This window comes from Scophthalmus maximus, chromosome 21 (genome assembly GCF_022379125.1).
Source record: "Scophthalmus maximus strain ysfricsl-2021 chromosome 21, ASM2237912v1, whole genome shotgun sequence".
NCBI lineage: Eukaryota > Metazoa > Chordata > Actinopteri > Pleuronectiformes > Scophthalmidae > Scophthalmus > Scophthalmus maximus.
In genome coordinates, this window is record NC_061535.1 from 3,134,504 (window position 1) to 3,152,093 (window position 17,590).

The 17,590-nt window shown below is 43.3% G+C and overlaps 1 protein-coding gene across 2 annotated transcripts in view; it reads right to left on the reverse strand.

Moving 5' to 3' along the window:
• Positions 1-63: 63 nt before the first annotated feature.
• arfgef1 (ADP-ribosylation factor guanine nucleotide-exchange factor 1 (brefeldin A-inhibited)) overlaps positions 64-17,590 on the reverse strand; it is a 47,818-nt gene continuing 30,291 nt past the window's right edge. For both annotated transcript variants that reach the window (XM_035619873.2, XM_035619870.2), the window contains 27 exons: positions 17,410-17,518; positions 15,177-15,378; positions 14,957-15,068; positions 13,696-13,901; positions 13,474-13,558; positions 13,185-13,350; positions 12,593-12,744; positions 12,370-12,498; positions 12,118-12,276; positions 11,643-11,787; positions 11,408-11,498; positions 11,138-11,178; positions 10,856-11,025; positions 9,900-10,051; positions 8,696-8,868; positions 8,329-8,489; positions 7,790-7,920; positions 7,408-7,537; positions 7,076-7,211; positions 6,526-6,664; positions 5,376-5,445; positions 4,993-5,152; positions 4,650-4,789; positions 4,326-4,497; positions 4,052-4,190; positions 2,553-2,670; positions 64-1,494 (listed from right to left, as the gene is read on the reverse strand). In XM_035619873.2, coding sequence (XP_035475766.1) covers positions 1,267-1,494; positions 2,553-2,670; positions 4,052-4,190; positions 4,326-4,497; positions 4,650-4,789; positions 4,993-5,152; positions 5,376-5,445; positions 6,526-6,664; positions 7,076-7,211; positions 7,408-7,537; positions 7,790-7,920; positions 8,329-8,489; positions 8,696-8,868; positions 9,900-10,051; positions 10,856-11,025; positions 11,138-11,178; positions 11,408-11,498; positions 11,643-11,787; positions 12,118-12,276; positions 12,370-12,498; positions 12,593-12,744; positions 13,185-13,350; positions 13,474-13,558; positions 13,696-13,901; positions 14,957-15,068; positions 15,177-15,378; positions 17,410-17,518 — 3,816 coding nt within the window. In that variant the 3' untranslated portion in view covers positions 64-1,266. The remainder of the gene's footprint in view (positions 1,495-2,552; positions 2,671-4,051; positions 4,191-4,325; positions 4,498-4,649; positions 4,790-4,992; positions 5,153-5,375; positions 5,446-6,525; positions 6,665-7,075; positions 7,212-7,407; positions 7,538-7,789; positions 7,921-8,328; positions 8,490-8,695; positions 8,869-9,899; positions 10,052-10,855; positions 11,026-11,137; positions 11,179-11,407; positions 11,499-11,642; positions 11,788-12,117; positions 12,277-12,369; positions 12,499-12,592; positions 12,745-13,184; positions 13,351-13,473; positions 13,559-13,695; positions 13,902-14,956; positions 15,069-15,176; positions 15,379-17,409; positions 17,519-17,590) is intronic.

The window sequence follows — 17,590 nt, forward strand, 5'->3', positions numbered from 1 at the left end:
TAATGCAGAAAAATAAAGAGCTAGCCATTAGAAGTCAATGATTCCTCTTTTCAAATCAACAACCAAGTTCAAAAACTTTATTGACCTAGAATCTGATTAGGATGCCAGATGATGTATCGTACAGAAAGTTGTACATAATCTTTTTTGCAACATAGAAAACTTTACATTGCTGTATCATATACATTTTAGTTTTCTACATCCATCAGCAGAAACGCATCCCATTCATACTTGAAGCTCAGCTAACGTTTTGTCATTTTCTCTATACACATAACCTTCCCCCAAACCAAAGGAAAAAAAAAGAAAACATTAAATATATTATCAACTTTTTGATTTGTACACAAGGGTGAAAACTAAAGTCAAACATGAAACAGACTAGTGACTTAAAAGCAGCTAGCGTCAGGTTGCCCTCTCGTCTTTCCAGTTTACGAAACCCAGTTATCGTCTATCTCCGTTACGGACCTACGAACATAGAAAATGGAATAATTTAACCTTTCACTTTTCCGTGGTCTTGTTCCGATACAAATCGTACTGTGTAGGACAATCTGCACGAGATGGTACAGTCAAATAAATTATCACAAAAGTAAAATCTCCAGTGCATTAAAAAAAAAAAGATCAAGTGCAGCAAATCCATAGGAGGAGAAGAAGAAGAAAATTAAAATAAAGAAAAATAAATGAAATCTAGTGTTATAAGATTATATTACATAGCGGCAGATCTGTACAACTAGTTTCATCCAAGAGGCTATGGATACTAATATTAGCCATCTGAGGTGCAGACAGAAAGACCCCGACTATCAAGGTGTGACAAACGTCACATTTCATAGTTACTGAATATGTCTTTTTGCATGTCGTTTGAAACCATTCATCCTTTACGATTTTAAATATACAGTAAGAAGCACAAGTTTTTCTGAAATATATATTCCCTCTGAGCAGATCAGAGATATGGGTGACTGTCAGCTGTTTATCAGTAGTTTAATCCAGAGAAGGCATCATCACTACACCTTGTACGAGACATTACTGTTTTTATTGTGATGTATTGTACTCCGTCTGGGCTTGTTGGTGTGTTTAGGCGTGTTTGTGTGTGTGTGTGTGTGGTGACAGGGGTTAAGGGTGCGGGTGGATGTTAGCAGACCGGCTGATTGACGATCAGCTATTTAGGCCAAATGTTTGGACAGAAGACGTGCGGAGGCCGTCGAGGTGACGCGTCCCGGTCGCACAGGTCCGAGGCCTCGGCGGAGCTCCGTCTTCCAGGCTGTGTGTGGTGCAGCATCACTGGGACTCCTCCCCGGCCTCCTCTCCCACCTCCGCGTCGGCTTCTTGCTCTGCATGCGGCAGCTGAGGCTCGGGTTCAGCTTCGGGCTTCGGCTGCTGTGCAATGTTGAACACAAGGCCGATCCGCAGGTAGAACTTTCGTAGAACCGCCCGCAGCTCGGGGATCAGGTCAAACTGCATGATCTCGCAGAGCAGAGGGTAGTACCTGGATGCATGGGCCTTGAACTAAAAGGAAGAGAGAAGAACAAGTTACACATTTATGTATTTAAATCTCCTTAATAGGCTGGTTGAAAACACCAACAGACAACATGTATTTAAATGTAATTTAACACACTTTCGTTGTTTCAATGACAATAAAGATCTTTTTTATTCTATTCTATAATTGTTTTGCTTGTTGTTGAGGAATTTTCGTCTATCCTCCCTGAGAAACTCCTCAGATGAGTCTTTTGAGGCACCAAGCGAGGTCATCTTATCTATGGCAAGCCGAAACAATCATTGAGCAGCTGATGTCTCACTCGATGTGTCATAATCGCGGGGAGATGACGACATTACTCAAAGCTAAATACACTACAGAGACCAGGGATGGTGTAGTGTCTTTTTGTCCATATATGGAATAAGAGGAGAATATGTGCTTACATCTCTTACTTTGGAATGTTATGCAAGGGGTCTTCTGAGGACCCTTACCACTCCTTTTCTTGGCCCTGATAGTTCCACGTCTCACATAGCATAACTTGATTCGAACCAGATGTTCCTTCTCAAGCCAACAATGGGCCTATAAATGTAACCCCCAAGAAGTGTCGGGAGGGTTGTCCTTTTGGCCGGACACTCTCCAAGTTCTGCAGTGCTTGTAATCGATGCTGGTCTTTTTGTAATAAACCTTTATATACAATCAAGACGGTGTTGGCGGACTTCTCTTCAATACATCTTCACATCATTGCTACTTAGTATACAACAATGGGCAGACTATCTTGGGATGTTGAACACTGTGAACCTGTTGATCTGTGTAGCGAACCGGAAGTCTCCTCAATATTGAGCTCTTATAATAAATACTTCTACTTAAGACATCCACGGTTTCCGTCTTCCTGATTCAGCATCCACTCCATCAATTATTCCATTTCAGCTGGTGTCTGGCCAACAGGATGGCTCACAACTCTGCCTCATATCTTATTTTTGGATATCAGACCTAGTTGTGAATTATCTGGTATGTGTGCACAGGCTCTCACGCACACGCACAGACACAGTGGTCAGGAAAATTTGTCACCTAGCGTTTTTCGGCTCCTTACCCTCTCATCGCTGATCTTTAGCACCTTGGTGAGGAAGAGCAGCAGTAGGTTGGTCCAGGCCTCTCTGTGGCTCTCTGAGGTCAGGGCCAAGAAGTACACTACAGCCTCACTGCACACACTATGAGACACACACACACACACACACACACACACACACACACACACACACACACACACACACACACACACACACACACACACACACACACACACACACACACACACACACACACACACACACACACACACACACACACACACACACACACACACACACACACAAGAGGGAGAGAAAGAAACACATATATTTATACACTGGGAGAACATTTAACTGACACAAAATGGATTTTAGGAAGGAAGGAAAGACTAAAAAAAAACAGCCCCTGCATCTGCTTCTCTGTCTTCCTCATCACATGAAGAATTGCAGAGGGGAGGATGATAAAGATGGTTTTCGCTCAGTAGCTGCTAAATAAAGCCGCTGACTGAGGCGATTGTGAAAACAATTAGACATTTTTTCTTCAAAGTTTTAGGCCTGAGGAAAACTGATGCAACCTCTGACGTTTCCTCTCTGACCCGGCGACCCTCAGCTGACATCAACGCCATCTGTTAGTGGCCGATCTCCCTCCTCTCTCTTCTTCCTCCCATCCCTCCTCCACACTCCGATCTCTGGGATCCAATCGCCTCCCAAATCTGCCTTGCACCCTGAACTAATCGAGCTGAAATGTGTGATGTGCATTGCCCCTGATAAACAAATAAGTCTGAGTGTGCGAGAGTGTGTATGTGTGTGTTTTTAGATGTGAGATTCTGAAAGAGGTGTGCCTGAAGAATATGGAAGAAACACAAAATACTGACATGACACCACATTAACAGCGTCTCAGTGAATTAGGATTTCTGAGCCAGTCCTACATGCAGGCACCACCCTTCCTCCTCCTCATCCTGAGAGACAGGCGATGACACCGCTTTATCTTGACTTCATCATCATCAATATCAGGTTGAGGCAGGGAGAGAAATGGGGCGACGGCTGTTTTTTGAGACGCAATGATGACATCAGTGCTGACTGAACAATCGAAGATCAGTGCGCTGGTTCCTTTGAATCTATACAGCACATGGCATCCAATTCAGAGAATGTGAGATGTGCCGACGCTGTGCCCTTGCCACGAGTAACTGACTGTAGATAGTAACATCAAACCTGTTGAAAATAAAAATGATGAGATATTGTAAAGAAATGCTGACAGCGTCACTAGTGGGAGGAAAATGAGCCGAGCTATAACAGCAACCCATTACGCACCCACCCAACGATCACAGTTCAACCTGATTAGGGAGTTGACACTCTGCTTGCTAATGTGGTGGTCATGGGGAAATGCTAATCTGTGCACTACAGTCGTTAACTGTGGGCAGCTTGGGCTACAGGTGGAGGAGAACTGAAGGTCAACTGGGTAATGAGTGTCAGAGCCATATCAGGAGAGTGTTACGGCTCTGATACATGTTTGGGTTCTTACTTGAGAAGTCGTCTCTGGACCTCTGCCCAGGCGTCTTGGCGGCTCTCATCTGTGTACATGCGAAACAGGATGCGCAGGCCACACGCCAGGCTGCTGGTCTCCTGCTTCAACAGGTTGGGCTTCGACTTTCCTTTGAAACCTTAAATATAAACACATAATGGTATAAATGGAAAGCTGCAAAGACTCCGAGTTACAAATATTTGAATCAGTAGGTTTTTTTATGCTAAGCACGAGACAAAAACAAAGCAGCAAAGACGCAGGTTTGTTGCCGTACCCGCTTTCCACAGTAAAGTCCTCTGCTCATTGTTGGAGTTGAAAGCTTTGGCGAAGTGGTGGGACTCAAGCAGACAGTCCAGCAGCTTGAACAGCTGCTCAGAGGTCAGGTAGCGATACATGCCCTGGTCCTGGGTCCCCACCGGGACGTCTGCTGCATGTACAGCGTCCCGCTTCAAAAAAGACATTCAAATGGAAGGTTATTATTCTCTTACGCCACATAGCATTAATACAATACTTGGAAGCAGATGCTCGATAAAAAAAAAGACATAATGAACCAAGAAAGTTTGAAAAAATGGCCCTGACTGGTGATTACTGTTTGTACCTGAGCTGCAGCAAAGTTCTCAGCGTCCTCCTTCCTACTGGTGGCAGGAAAAAACACGATGTTATCAATTGTCTGGATGAGCTCCAGCTGCACGACACACTTTATCAGCAAAGCGGAGAACAGGCGCTGCTCCTGGAGCTCTGTGGACCATAAAAACAGAAACGTCCATCAGAACATTTTCACATAGTAGTAGTCAGTCTTTGCCTGTGGTCGAAAAGTAAAAAACAAATACATCGTGTGGGTCTGTCAGGATGAAACTACAGTGATGTGTCGCTTTAAATGTTGCTGCCACAAGGAAAATCTCCTTTCATCCAATGTATCCTTTGTAAAACAAAGGGCTCACTTGTTGGGGTCCTGCTCCTGGAGCCGTCCTCATACATGCCTGAGGCTGTGCTGTACTGACTCTGCCGACGGTTCTCCAAGGCAGCCCTGTCGGCACTGTTGATGGAATGCTGGTCGTCAGAGCGGGACTGGATGTCCACGGACTTCTGGGAAACGGAGTCCTTGGAGGAAAGTGGAAATAGATAAGTGTATATTACTTTAATTTATACATAGACGCTTATAAACCATGTATGATTAATTAAAACCCTATGAAAGGAGAAAGATATTCATAAGCAAAAGAAATGTAAATAAAATTCAACAAACATTACCTTCACCACATGCAAGTACCAGAACAAAAAGTAATTAATTCACACAGAAAAAAAGCAAAATACAGTATTTCCTCACCAACTGTTTGTCTGACAAACTCTGTGTTAGCTGTTCTCCCTCGGCTCCCACTGGTCTCCATGTTAACAGCCTGGGAAACAGGAGACGCATTCATTCAATAAATCATATTCATTCTCGTACAGAAAGACTTACGACTTCCACGCAAAAACATTTCCTGAGCCAGATAATAATCATTCACTGTTGATAATCATTTTTCCTGCTTAGAAATATATGTCTGGTTTGTATCCCAAAGAATCAGATTACATGAGAAATTGAGTGAGCAAAATTGATACAGACAGTAAGATTGCCCCTTTGTTTTTGGGTAATTCCCTTCACCACTTTCAATGTAACTGTTTAAAATGAGACTTACTCTAGAGTTAACGATTAAGCCCTTATTTGTTTGTAAATTAACTAGAATTACAGCCTGGCAGTTGTTTGCCCAACAGTCATGTCTGAATCATAATATGTATGCAGTGAAGAATTTGAAGGAAACCCCAATGTATAAGTAAAAACTGAAAGTCAATTGACTTGACTTTGTTAGGCTTCGTTGTTCTCGTCTTGTTCTGCTCTATGTCCACTGTATTAATGTGCAGGTTAAGTGAGAGAAACCAAATAACAACAACAGTCAATATCCCTGTAAAGTATGGGATCGCATGCTTAGCAGAAAAAGAGGATTCTGACAGAACAGAAAGTTGTAGCCACGACAATAGATGAGGCTTCAAATGTGGACGTTTCACGCTCATTTTTCAAACTGGCCCCAGAGAAGATCTATGGAATCACCACAGCTTTAAGGTGGGCAGCAAAGATTAGTGTCACAGACTCCGTATGTGAAATTTGGCCAAAATACTGAACTCCCTTCTGTCCCAAGCTACTTTTTTTGCATTCAAAATGTCCTCACTTTCATCTTATATTAGATTTTCTTCTTAAATGTTGTCATACTTAACGTCTGAAATCTTGGAGTTATTGACAAAAATAGGATTTGTGAGGTCACAGTCACTTTAACCATTGACCTTTAAAGAAAAATCCCTTAAGGTGTTCCTGAGAACATAGTCCCGAGACTGGAACGGGATGGACTGACTGACAGACCACCCAGAAACGTAATGCCCCGAGGCTGTCGGTGGCACTGAGGCATTAAAAGCTTGGCGGTTCTGTTCTCAGTGCAGCATCTTACGCGTGCGGGATGGTGGTCTTGAAGATGTCCAGCATGCAGTTACATGTCTTGTCCCAGGTCTCGGGGGAAAACTTCTCTCCGTTCAGGATGACCACATTCTCCAGACAGTTGGTGCCTGAACGGGCAAGCTGCTCATTATCTACAGAGACAAGAGATATGAAGAGCAGGAGGAAGAGGGGAGGTTGGTCAGGGAGGAGGGAGAGACAAGGGAAGGGTGAATTGAAAAAGACAGGAGTGACAAAAAAGGTTCAGATTCATTGATGCAATAAGTATTTTGTTGTTTCTAATAAACATTAGAAAATGTTTTCTGGCCATTTGCTTAACCTTCTTTTTATTGAGTGATGGACCAGTATTGATGCAATATGTAAAAGCTGAGACTAAGCGTCTTGGTTGTGCTCAGAATTTGCCAGTAACTGTCCTAATTACTGTTGCTTCTTTGGCCTCCCAAACAATCAGGGCCTTAATAGGTCTTACATCCGGGAAAACTCAAGACTATATACCTCTGGAAAAGTAAAATAACAGGACTCATAAGGGGTTGCTGTATGCTCACCTTGCTGCACACACCAGTAGAGCTGAGCCAGAATGTCGTCCAGCAGCACGTCACTGAGGGACTCAAAGTATTGGGTGAAGACATCGGAGATGGCATAAAGTGCATGGTTGCAGGTGGTGGTCATCCACTCGGCTTTCTGGGGGGGCAACACAACCTCAGTGAAAAACTACAATGCAGTGAAAGATTAAAGATTATATGGGGATATTTTTGGGCATTAGTTCCATAGATCAGAGGTGTGTGCATGGATTTCTACCAAACAGGCCAAAACAGCTGTTAAAACACAGGATTTGGAACAGTTGCTGCAGATGAAAGATATATATATATATATATACCTCAGTCTGTTGCTCAGGCAGCTTCATGTTGTCAAAGATCCTGAAGACGATTCTGAACAGATCTTGCCACCAGTGTTTTTCAAAGGTGTGGCCGTAGGTCTTCATCACTTCAAACATCACCGTAAGCCCCCTAGGGAAAAGCACACACATTGATTTGCTCTTTCCTTGATGCCTTAGCTGATATTTGCTTTTTTAAATTCATTTTTTTAATAGAAATGCTTTAAAGTTATAGCTATATAACCTAGGCTCGTTAAACAGTGAATATTTAATGAGACCAAGCAGAACCAGTACTTTTCTTCATTGTTGCCTTTACATTCATCTAAATTCATATGTTCTAGTTTCTAGTTTTATGGTGAACAGGGTGAAGGTGAACCCCGCCTACCTGGTCCTGACATCCAGCTTACACCTGTTGATGATGCAGGAGAGCTCGAAGAGAATGGGGAACCATCCCCGCACCCACACACGGTCCTCAGGCGCTACATTCATGTCATCACTGGTGTAGTCCTTGAAGGCCTAAGAGAAACGAGGGAAGAATGAACCCTCCTACACAACTACACATTTCCATACGCACTGTACATTCCCCTATTTTTCTTTCTACACATACTCTCTCTCTCTCAGGCTTTAATGATTCACAGATCAAACTTTATCAAACCAAGGCTCAGAGTAAATCTTTGCACATTTTGATACACACTACAAAGAGTAGTGGAACAGATGTACATGTACACATCTCAACATTAATTCACATTACTGCAGTGGAACATGCACTGTGCTTCCTGCTTCAACAAACCAGTTTTATTTATCTTCTGTCTAATCTTAACGCAGCCGAGTCCATTCTTTAAGGTTTGCTTTTCTCGTCATGGTGAATGAAGACCACGCACACGACACCTTTTAAGTAAGAAACAAACTGCTGGGATTTTTAACCTGTGGCCTCTCGGAGACGTATTTGGCGCAGTGTCGGATGAGGCGGATGGCCTCCATACTGGTGTCTGGGAAGGAGGCATTACAGGCAAACTCTGACAGACACTTAACGGCGTCCTGGAAGGAGTCGATGGTGGCCGCAAAGTGCTTTTCAAATACATTCGCTGGGAGATGGGCAGAGGGAGATTAAGGCGGAGAGGTGGGTGAAGGTAGGTAAAGACAGATGAAGGGGAAAGATGGAGAGAAAGAACAAGATCAAATAAGTTGTGAACACATAATGAATGTAACCAGTTGACAAAACAAATTAGGATGGTTGTAATTGAAGATGTAGAATCGTTCCAAGATGTCGACTGGTGACTGGTGGACTTACTGACGATGTGGCCGGTGGTCTGGAAGGCCAGTTCCACGATGCTCTCGTCCTGGTCCGAGGCAGCCAGGTGGAAGACGGAGAAGATATTCTTCCAGCCTGAACGGATGTTTGCTGCCTGCGAGTTGACCATCTGGGCTATACAGCGCACCACCATGTCTCTGATGGTGGGGGACCTGTAGAAGCGATGGGAGAGTGTGAATTGCAGGAAGGACGGGGAAAGGAGCAAGAGGTCAAGGTGTTGGGGAAGAAGAGGGAGGAGGAGGAATCAGAGAGGAGAGGTAAAAAATGAATACGAAAGTAAGAGGCATGAGAGTCAACAAATTAAAGCGGAGGAAATGAATTAATCTTCATTGATGTCAATTAAAGCTTTAAAAGTTCCTGATAACATCCAAAATTCCATTTACAGTCTGAATTATTATTCCAGCACTGGCAAGTCTTGGCACAGCCGCTTTTTACTGCAACTGTTGCCATAGTGAAGAGCATTCCTAATTGCTCACTAGTTATGAATGAGAGAAAAGAGCCCTGCCTCCACTTACCATTACACACACACGCACCACACACACACACAGGGAGGGCAGCATGAGTGAGTCTAATGGACACACTGTGCTGCAGGGTTTACATGGCTGCCTGCCATCTTCCACCCTGATGAAGCTCTCAGTCTGTTCAATGTGTGGGTGGATTTATATTTGCACTGCTACTCTTTCACATCAATGAAAAGTGTGGCGCAGTGACACAGCTTGCCTTCAGAAGTGCCGCGCACGGATAATTACAACGGCTAACCCCGGCTCATTTATAACTGATAGCTGTAAAAAATTCCATTCAAGATGGATTTGGACCAAACAAGGAGGGGGGGAAAAGACTATCATGAATTCAAAGAAAGGGTAATGCAAACAGACTGAAATGGGCCCGGTTGAAATGTTGGCGTGCTGCTTTTCTCTGAGTGAACAACCAAAACAATATGCTTACTCACTGAAATAAAAGGGACAGACAGAGAGAGAATAAATAACAGCCGAGGCAGAGAGCTGCTACGGGGGGTTGAGGGGAGGAGGGGAGTGTGACTTGATCCAGTCAGTGTGTCTGCAGCCCAGAAAGAGTGAACACACAATATACAGACCTTGTGTTTGGACAGACTGGCACGGCAACCATACAAAACATTGGAGTAGTAACACAAGCACTTACTCACAAATAAATGTGTTTTTTTTACCTATTCTTTTTCATGATGTGCTCAAAAGGCCTCAGGAAGTCTTTCTGGAATCTGAAATTAGCCAGCTCCCCCTTCTCCAGAAATTTCATGGACAGTTGCCTGAGAGAGTCGACTGCGAAAATTGCCACATCTTCATTGGAATTACAGCCAACCTGCACAGAGAAATAATATATTTCAGTTACAGCTGATATATTTCATAAAAAAAAATTCTTACTACATTTTCTCTTTACAAATCAAGTGCACCTTCCCAGGAACAAACTGTTCTTTCAGTAAGATGCACAAATGAAAAACAAGCATCTCAGTGCACCAAAGTAACAGTTTACCCTCAAGGGAAAAATATTTTCATCCACTCTCCGATGAAAGATGAAAGATGACTACTGAGGATTTAATTTTTACACACGTCAAAGCCAGTTTGCAGCTACATTACTCGGTGGGAAACGGAGCATCGGTGAAATATGTGTCCTTGAAAAGATAAATGCCAGAAAGCTTTTCTGGCTGATATTTGTGTTTATCAGTGAGTGAAATCCTACTGCAAAACAGAAGGTTGGAGAGGAAGAAAATAGTTGTTTGCAGCTCACTTTGTTGGGGATGTGACACTATCTGTATTTATTTATTTATTTTAAACAACAGCATTACACTCATGCATTAAAGGTCCAATGTATAGGATTTAATGTATAGGATTTAAGATCTATAACCAGAAACGGGATATAATGTTCAACATTAAATTAATTAACGTATTATCACCTGAAACTTAGAAAATCATTGTATTTTCATTATCTTAATATTAACTTGTTATATCTACAATCAGGTGCAGGTCTTCTTCCACAGAGTCAGCCATGTTGTACTGCCATATTTCTACAGAAGCCCAAAATGGCACTATATCCAAGACACTGAACCTTTAAAAATGTGTCTCCATTTCACGGTATCTGTTAAGTGACTGACCAATACACACCCACCTTGTTGAAATGGTCTCCGATAACCTCCCAGATCCTGGACCACTGCAGCCTGATGCGGCCCATGTTGTAGTAGGAGATCTCAACTATTTTCTGCAGGCTGAACATACGTGGGTGTGTGGGCGAGGCCAGCTCATCCATGGACACGGCACACAGCCAGCGCACAAAATCAACTGACAAATGGACACAAGATGTTGGCAATGAGCGAAGGAAAATGTACTTTTGTGCAGGCAGAGTGACTCACGATGATCAAAAATAGCCAGAATTTTGTTCAGCTTGACTCACCTATTGCATTACCGTCCAGTCTGGTAGAACCTGTGAATATCCTAAAGCAGAGAAGAAATGACACTGATGGTGATTACTGAGGAGGCAAAATAAGGGCGTGTGAAAGACTTGTAATGCAAATAATTTGAAAAAGGTCAGTTTACAATATACTGCCTGCGTATCCAGTTAATGTTTAACTGCCTTTGTAATTTTTCAGTAAATGTAATAATAATGTGATCTCTTTGATAAGAAGTGCTTCCCATCCGAATGCTCTTTAGGTTTTTACAGTACCTGTCCACAGCCACCACCACACTCTGAGAGCTGGTCTCGCCAATGGATTCCTGAATGCTGGCGATCTGCTTACGGTCCACGGTCCCTCCAACTACAGAGCAAAGCAAAGAGGATTCAAACATCTAAGAACATGATCTTGTTTTACAGTTAATAATTGAGTCTAATTTTGACCCGAGTACTGCTCCAATACAAAAGCAGGACATGTCCTTGCATCATGCATGATTAAGTTGCTGACCTAGACCCAGGTACTCATCGCTGCTCTGCTCCTTGGTGCTTGCGAGAAAGCCCTCTTTGCTCCGCACCGTCCCTGAGATGTACCGTGCCTTCACCCCCGTACCGATCAGCTGAGCAAGCTCCAACTGACTGATGCACTTCATGATCTGAGGAGGAGACGTATTCAGACAGTGGCATATTTGGGAACACTGGGACAGAATTGGACAATGTGCACTATATACTGATCTTTTACATTATTTTGTGTTTAATACAATGTTGGCATCTTTTTAAAACAATAACCAGTGAGAGGTTGTGAAAGTTTGTTGTGCCTAATAGTCAAATACATACAAACATATACACCCCTTTGGAAATTGAGGCCTTCATTGCTTGAATCAGGAAAGACGATACAAGGGGAATAGATACGGAGAAGTAAGATAGTAGATTTTTGTGAGGAAAGCGTGTGAAAGGCAGTTATTAGCGAGATAAGAAATTCAAACCTCATGCCATGAGTTGCCCAGGTAGTTGCCATCGGTGTGGGCCACAGTGATGAGGGTCTTGATGGTGTCGATGTTCTTCTGCTTCATTTCCGAGATGCCAGAACTGGCAGTCAGCAGGGTGAACCTGGCTAGCGCCTGGACGTACGCATCCCTCTCCAACTGTTGCAGACACAAAAAGACAAGGCAGTGTGTCAGAAATACAGCAAGCTGAGGGAGCACATATTATTATCCCTCCAGTTCTGACAGCAGTACCTGTATGCAAAAGATGCACGCTATCCTGATGGCACATCGGATGCCTTCCAAACACAGAGAGGCCACCTCAGTGTCGTCACAGTCCTGAAGACCCACGCTGAAGGCTGCCAGGAAGGGCGTCCATGCCAGCTGAGGAACAATAGAGGGGGGATGAGCTGTTCAATGTGTGTGAAACAGCGTATGTGCCTCACAGTGCATCTGCGTGTGTGTCTGCTTGTGTTACCTTGAACATGGGCCGAACGTGCTCCAGATGTGTGGCGCTGGTAAACGGAGCCTGGACGTGACTGACGGCCTCCATCAGTGCTTTCGCCGTCTTGGCCATCTGCTCCATCTCCACGTTGTACAGCAGACGCCTCTGCTTCTCACTGGCCACACCTGAGTGACAATCATCAGCCAAGTCACACACTACACACAAACACCCACCAAAATGTATGATGCTGCAGGTTTTCATCTACAAAGCTCGGAAAAGTGTCAAAAAAAAGTGGAGAGTAAATGTTGAGAAATGGCTCTTTGAGTCTACCAAAAATTTAAGAAGCTCATTGAAGAGTTTTCCAAATGTGAGTAAACCAATATACTACAGAGAGTACTGCAGTATATTTTCATGATGCTTTGCCTCTTATGATTAATCAGATGATTACTTACAAGCATCTTAAGATCTAGAATCTTATTAGTTTACATCTGACACGTCTATGGTGGCTGCAAGTCTCATCCAAAACCATTACACGAACATCAGGTAAATGGCTCTGGATAATATCTGGAATCACTGTCTTAGAGTTAATTACATTCATGAGACATCTGATGACAATGAGACTCACTATGCTTGTTGGATTTCATCGTGAGCTCCTTCGTCTCCTTCATGGCAATCTTTTTCCCCGCAATCTCGTCGTAGATGGCCGAGAGATATTCCTCAGGTAGGTCTTTGCTGTCGTTGATGCCTCGGTTCATCTTGATGTATTGCTCTTTTGTCATTTTATTCTTCACCTTTGCAGACAACAACAACAGAGATATAACTCAAAAGCTGCTTATGCGCAATATACCCTGTGATTTATGTGGAACTATCGGAGAAAATGACTGCTGTCAAAAATCTTCCCCAAAGGCGCTTACCTGTGGACTGTGAAGGTCTGTCGTCAGCATGATGATTGAATAGGCAAGCACGTATGCGGTGTCAGCACTGGCAAAGAGGGTTTGCCTGGAACATTTGAGGGCAGAGGGAGGTAGGGAAAGTGAGGGGGCAGATTAATATGACAGCATGTTGTACAGAATGTGGGCCAGACAAAATCAAATTCAGCAGAGTCAGGATCATTCCAAGTGGAGATCTAAACTCACCCCTGATTGCACTCCAGATATCTTGCGGCGAATTTCTCCATGAGCCTGTCGATCTTCTGGGCCTCTCCGGGGAGCCGAAAGCCCTCCAAGAATGTCCTCAGAGCAGAAACAAAATCTTTGCCCTGGAAGTCCATTTGATCGACGTAGGCGTACATCACCTCTTTATTGAAACGGTCGTTATCTCCGAGGAACTCTCCCACTTGCGTCTAAGAGAGAAAAAGACAGGGGTCAGTCTAAAATCCAACATTTCTCTCAAAATAAGAGCAAGAAAAACAGAGGAAGAAAACCAATTTCCACACTGCAGAACAGCAACTTATTTGTCTGTCCAAACTATTTCCTTCCACTAGCAGCTAATGAAAACCACTGTGTAGAACAGATAAATACATGTAACATGGTGGTGCCACTGCGGCGAAGGGGCCAGATGTTACGAACGCTATTTAATGCTGATTGCCGCTGTGCACAGATGCCCTCAGGGCTCTCCAATCAAGGCGGAGTGCGCTTCTCATTAGAATTAACGCAGCACTTTTTACCCTGTGAGTGGGATATATGTACAATGTGTAGCACTCTGGGTCAGAGTGGCTTTTTAATGCTGCAACTTTGGCTGCTATGTGTTAATGTCCTTCATAGCTCCAAAACAAACCGAGAACTTCAATAAGCCTCCTGGTCTGGTGTCCATTAGGATTAGTGCAGATAAAGATTTGACAAAACTTATCTGTCCCAGACCTGAGACAAAAACAATAAAGTTGCCACAAAGATGATGCTGACGATCATGTTGATATGAATATTTAGGTAAAATATCATGGGTTGTAGGAATGATTTAATAATTATTGAATTGAACACCCACCACAACTATTTGCTTTTATAGTTACAATAAAACATTTAACATAATTCCCCCCCACACTTTCTACATAGTTAATGGTTGAGAGTTCTGCAGAGTAAATGTTAATTGGGTTCTACTCTGTTATATATATTATATATTTGTCTACAACAAAAAGTTTTTTGGAGAGGAATGCATCACATCTGAATTTCAAACACTCTGTTTTGGTTGAATATCACAATCGTTGTTTGACTCTTGGATTTCTCCCAGTGGAATCATTTGCAACCAGAACGAGCCAAACGCTTTGACTGGGACTAGTTGTGTGGTTTGTGCACACTCATGGAGTTAAAATATGTTTTGTGTGTGTGCGCAGCACAGCATCTGAAAGTTTTATAGCACTTTACTTGAGGTGAGAAACCAAACAAAAACAGGTAGACTTGTTACCGAATCAAGTCTCTCTTCCTGGTGCAAGAACTGAGCAAGGTCCTCTGGGGTTGTACCCAGCATGCCTTGCTCTTGAAGGTACTGGATGCCTCTCTTTGGTTTCTTGTTGAACCTGTATATAATCAAGACAACAAAACTTAAAAGTTGCCAATGCGGTGCCACAGTATCAACAAAACAGAGTGAAAAATGTAAGTGTGTGTGTGTCTGTAGCGAAACTTACAGGTCAATGCCCTGCTCGATGATCTCCTTTTGCTGTTTGAGGACCTCAAACTGCTCGGGGTTGTCAGTACCTGACATCTGGGTGCTGTAGCTGCCAATGCCAGATGAGGCTGTGGAGTCCAGAGAGTTAATGCTGCCATAGCGGTTTATGGTCTCAGGAGCCTTGGTCTCTGTGCTCTCCTGCTCTGGTGGTTTCTCTTGGCCTGAGGAGTAAACCAAGTATTTTCTATTGTTACTGTAAGAAGCACCCCACTAAAAGCAACACAAAGGTACGAGTTTTAAATTGAAACTCTGTTGTTGGCACAAACTCAGCCTGGAGGCTTAGAAAAATGAGCTACCTTACAGCTAGAAGTGTGGATAGAGTAATTGAGAGGGGAAACTGCATCGCGGATCAAAACGGCCCAGAGGCCTTGTTAATGAATGTTGTTGGCAGGGAGGGTGTACACACATGAACACACACTTATTCACACAAAAGCATGTGCAAGGCAGGACGGGAAAGGGGAGATATTATAAAGAGGTGGTTTATCTGAAAAGTTCAATGGTGTAAAGAAGATGCAGCCAGAACTTAGAGGCCGGAGAGATGATCTTAAACCCTCGGAGATGAGCTTCGGGATCTGCTGCTGCAGGAGTGTGTCCACCACTGTGACCCTGTGCTAGGGCCAGGCGTCTGATTACACACTGGAAACTCTTTAAAACATTCAGGACAGTGCCACAGTAATGTGAGCTGGCAGGGTGTCTCCCATTCTTAGGCTTACAGAGCAGGGAGGAAAAAAGGTGGAGGGATATAGAGGGAGGAGGGGGAAATGAACTGACAGTTTGTGCTGTGTGCATGGGAAATACAAAATGACATCTTCATGAGATTAACAGTTAGCATTTGTACCCATTTAGTTCACGACAAGCAAATTCACCAACCAACATGGTTACAGTCTATGGGGGTCTACGGGTGTAACCCTTGAAACAACACGGGTTATATAATTCAAGACTAATACACAATTCTCTAAAGCTACGGACACAACAGGCCTTAATATGAAAAATTCCCATCAAGGCAACACGTTGTAATAAGCACTCATATCCTTTTACTATTACCTGCTCTTGCTTTGAAGTCGTCAATAAAGGGGAAAAAAGGACAATTGAAAGAACGGAGATGAATATTGTTCTGTTAATGCTGTTAAGCATTGCACTAATTCAGTGTTTAATAATCAGAAATCATAATTGCATGAAAAAGACAATAGGTTGAAAATCCCCCCCGACAGTCTAAAGGACAAATTTCACATACATAATTCATATCCTGCCCAAATGAGCTTAAGATAGATTAATAATGAGTTGTCATATGTTTGACAAGATAATGTCCCAGCAGTGAACATGACTACCTCGGCTGTTTGGCCTTGGCAGCTTGGCCTGGGGCTAGCCTGTGGTTAGTTCCAGGCCCTCTTGCAAAAGTTGCACTTTCTCCTTAGTTTGAGTTTCTCCTTTATCAAACAACAGACATTCGGTGGTGTGCGAAAGACCCAGGGGCCAGGCTCAACACACAGGATATGCTGTAGAAAGGGTGTTTCAGCCGAAGGTATCGCTCGGTTTTGGACTAAACCTCCTGGATTAGCCCGTCCGCTCTGACCTCTGTGCATTTTCTCACTGTCTCTTTCTGGCTGGGGATGAGCTTATAAATGCTCACTTTCCCTCTCAGAGCAGAAGCTTCCCTATTAAATTCCAACACTCTCAATCCTACGACTGACTGCGGCCGGGCTGATGGACGAGAGCTTCATCACTAACCACAATTACAACCTCAATGATGTACCGCTGACCCGAGGAAAGACTAGTCAAAACCTTGGCAGCCTCTGCTATGAAATTTTCCATAATATGGTTAAACTCTCCTGATAGTATTGTGGAAAAACAGCAATCTGGATTTTATGGGCAAAGTAAACAAAGCGTTAAATTGCACAGACAAACTATTCCAGGTTGTGCCTGTATCTGTATGTGACACCTGGACCACTTGTTGGCAATAAGACTTCCCCCTGGAGTTGAATTCAGCCGGATGGGACAACAGTAACAGATTATTTTTTTCTGGAAGACAAACATGAATTCCGGCAGCGATTAGTCTGAAGACTAAATATTTGATCAGTGTGCAGCATTTGAATGAAGTGAAAGGTCATTTCCCTTTATCTTGCATTCAGTTCAGGTATGACAGCTGGCAGATGATATTGATAAATGACATTCATGTTGCAATGTTGTCTCACCGAGGCTCGTCTGGGAGTTGGGGTTGACGTATTGGTCTTTACTCCACTCGACCATACATTTCAGGATGGAAACTAGACATTCAAGGCCTTTCTTTCTCAGGGTCAGCTCCTACAGATGGTCACAAAGCAAATCTCAATGCTCAATTGTAAATACCTGTTATAACACAATACATAATAGTAA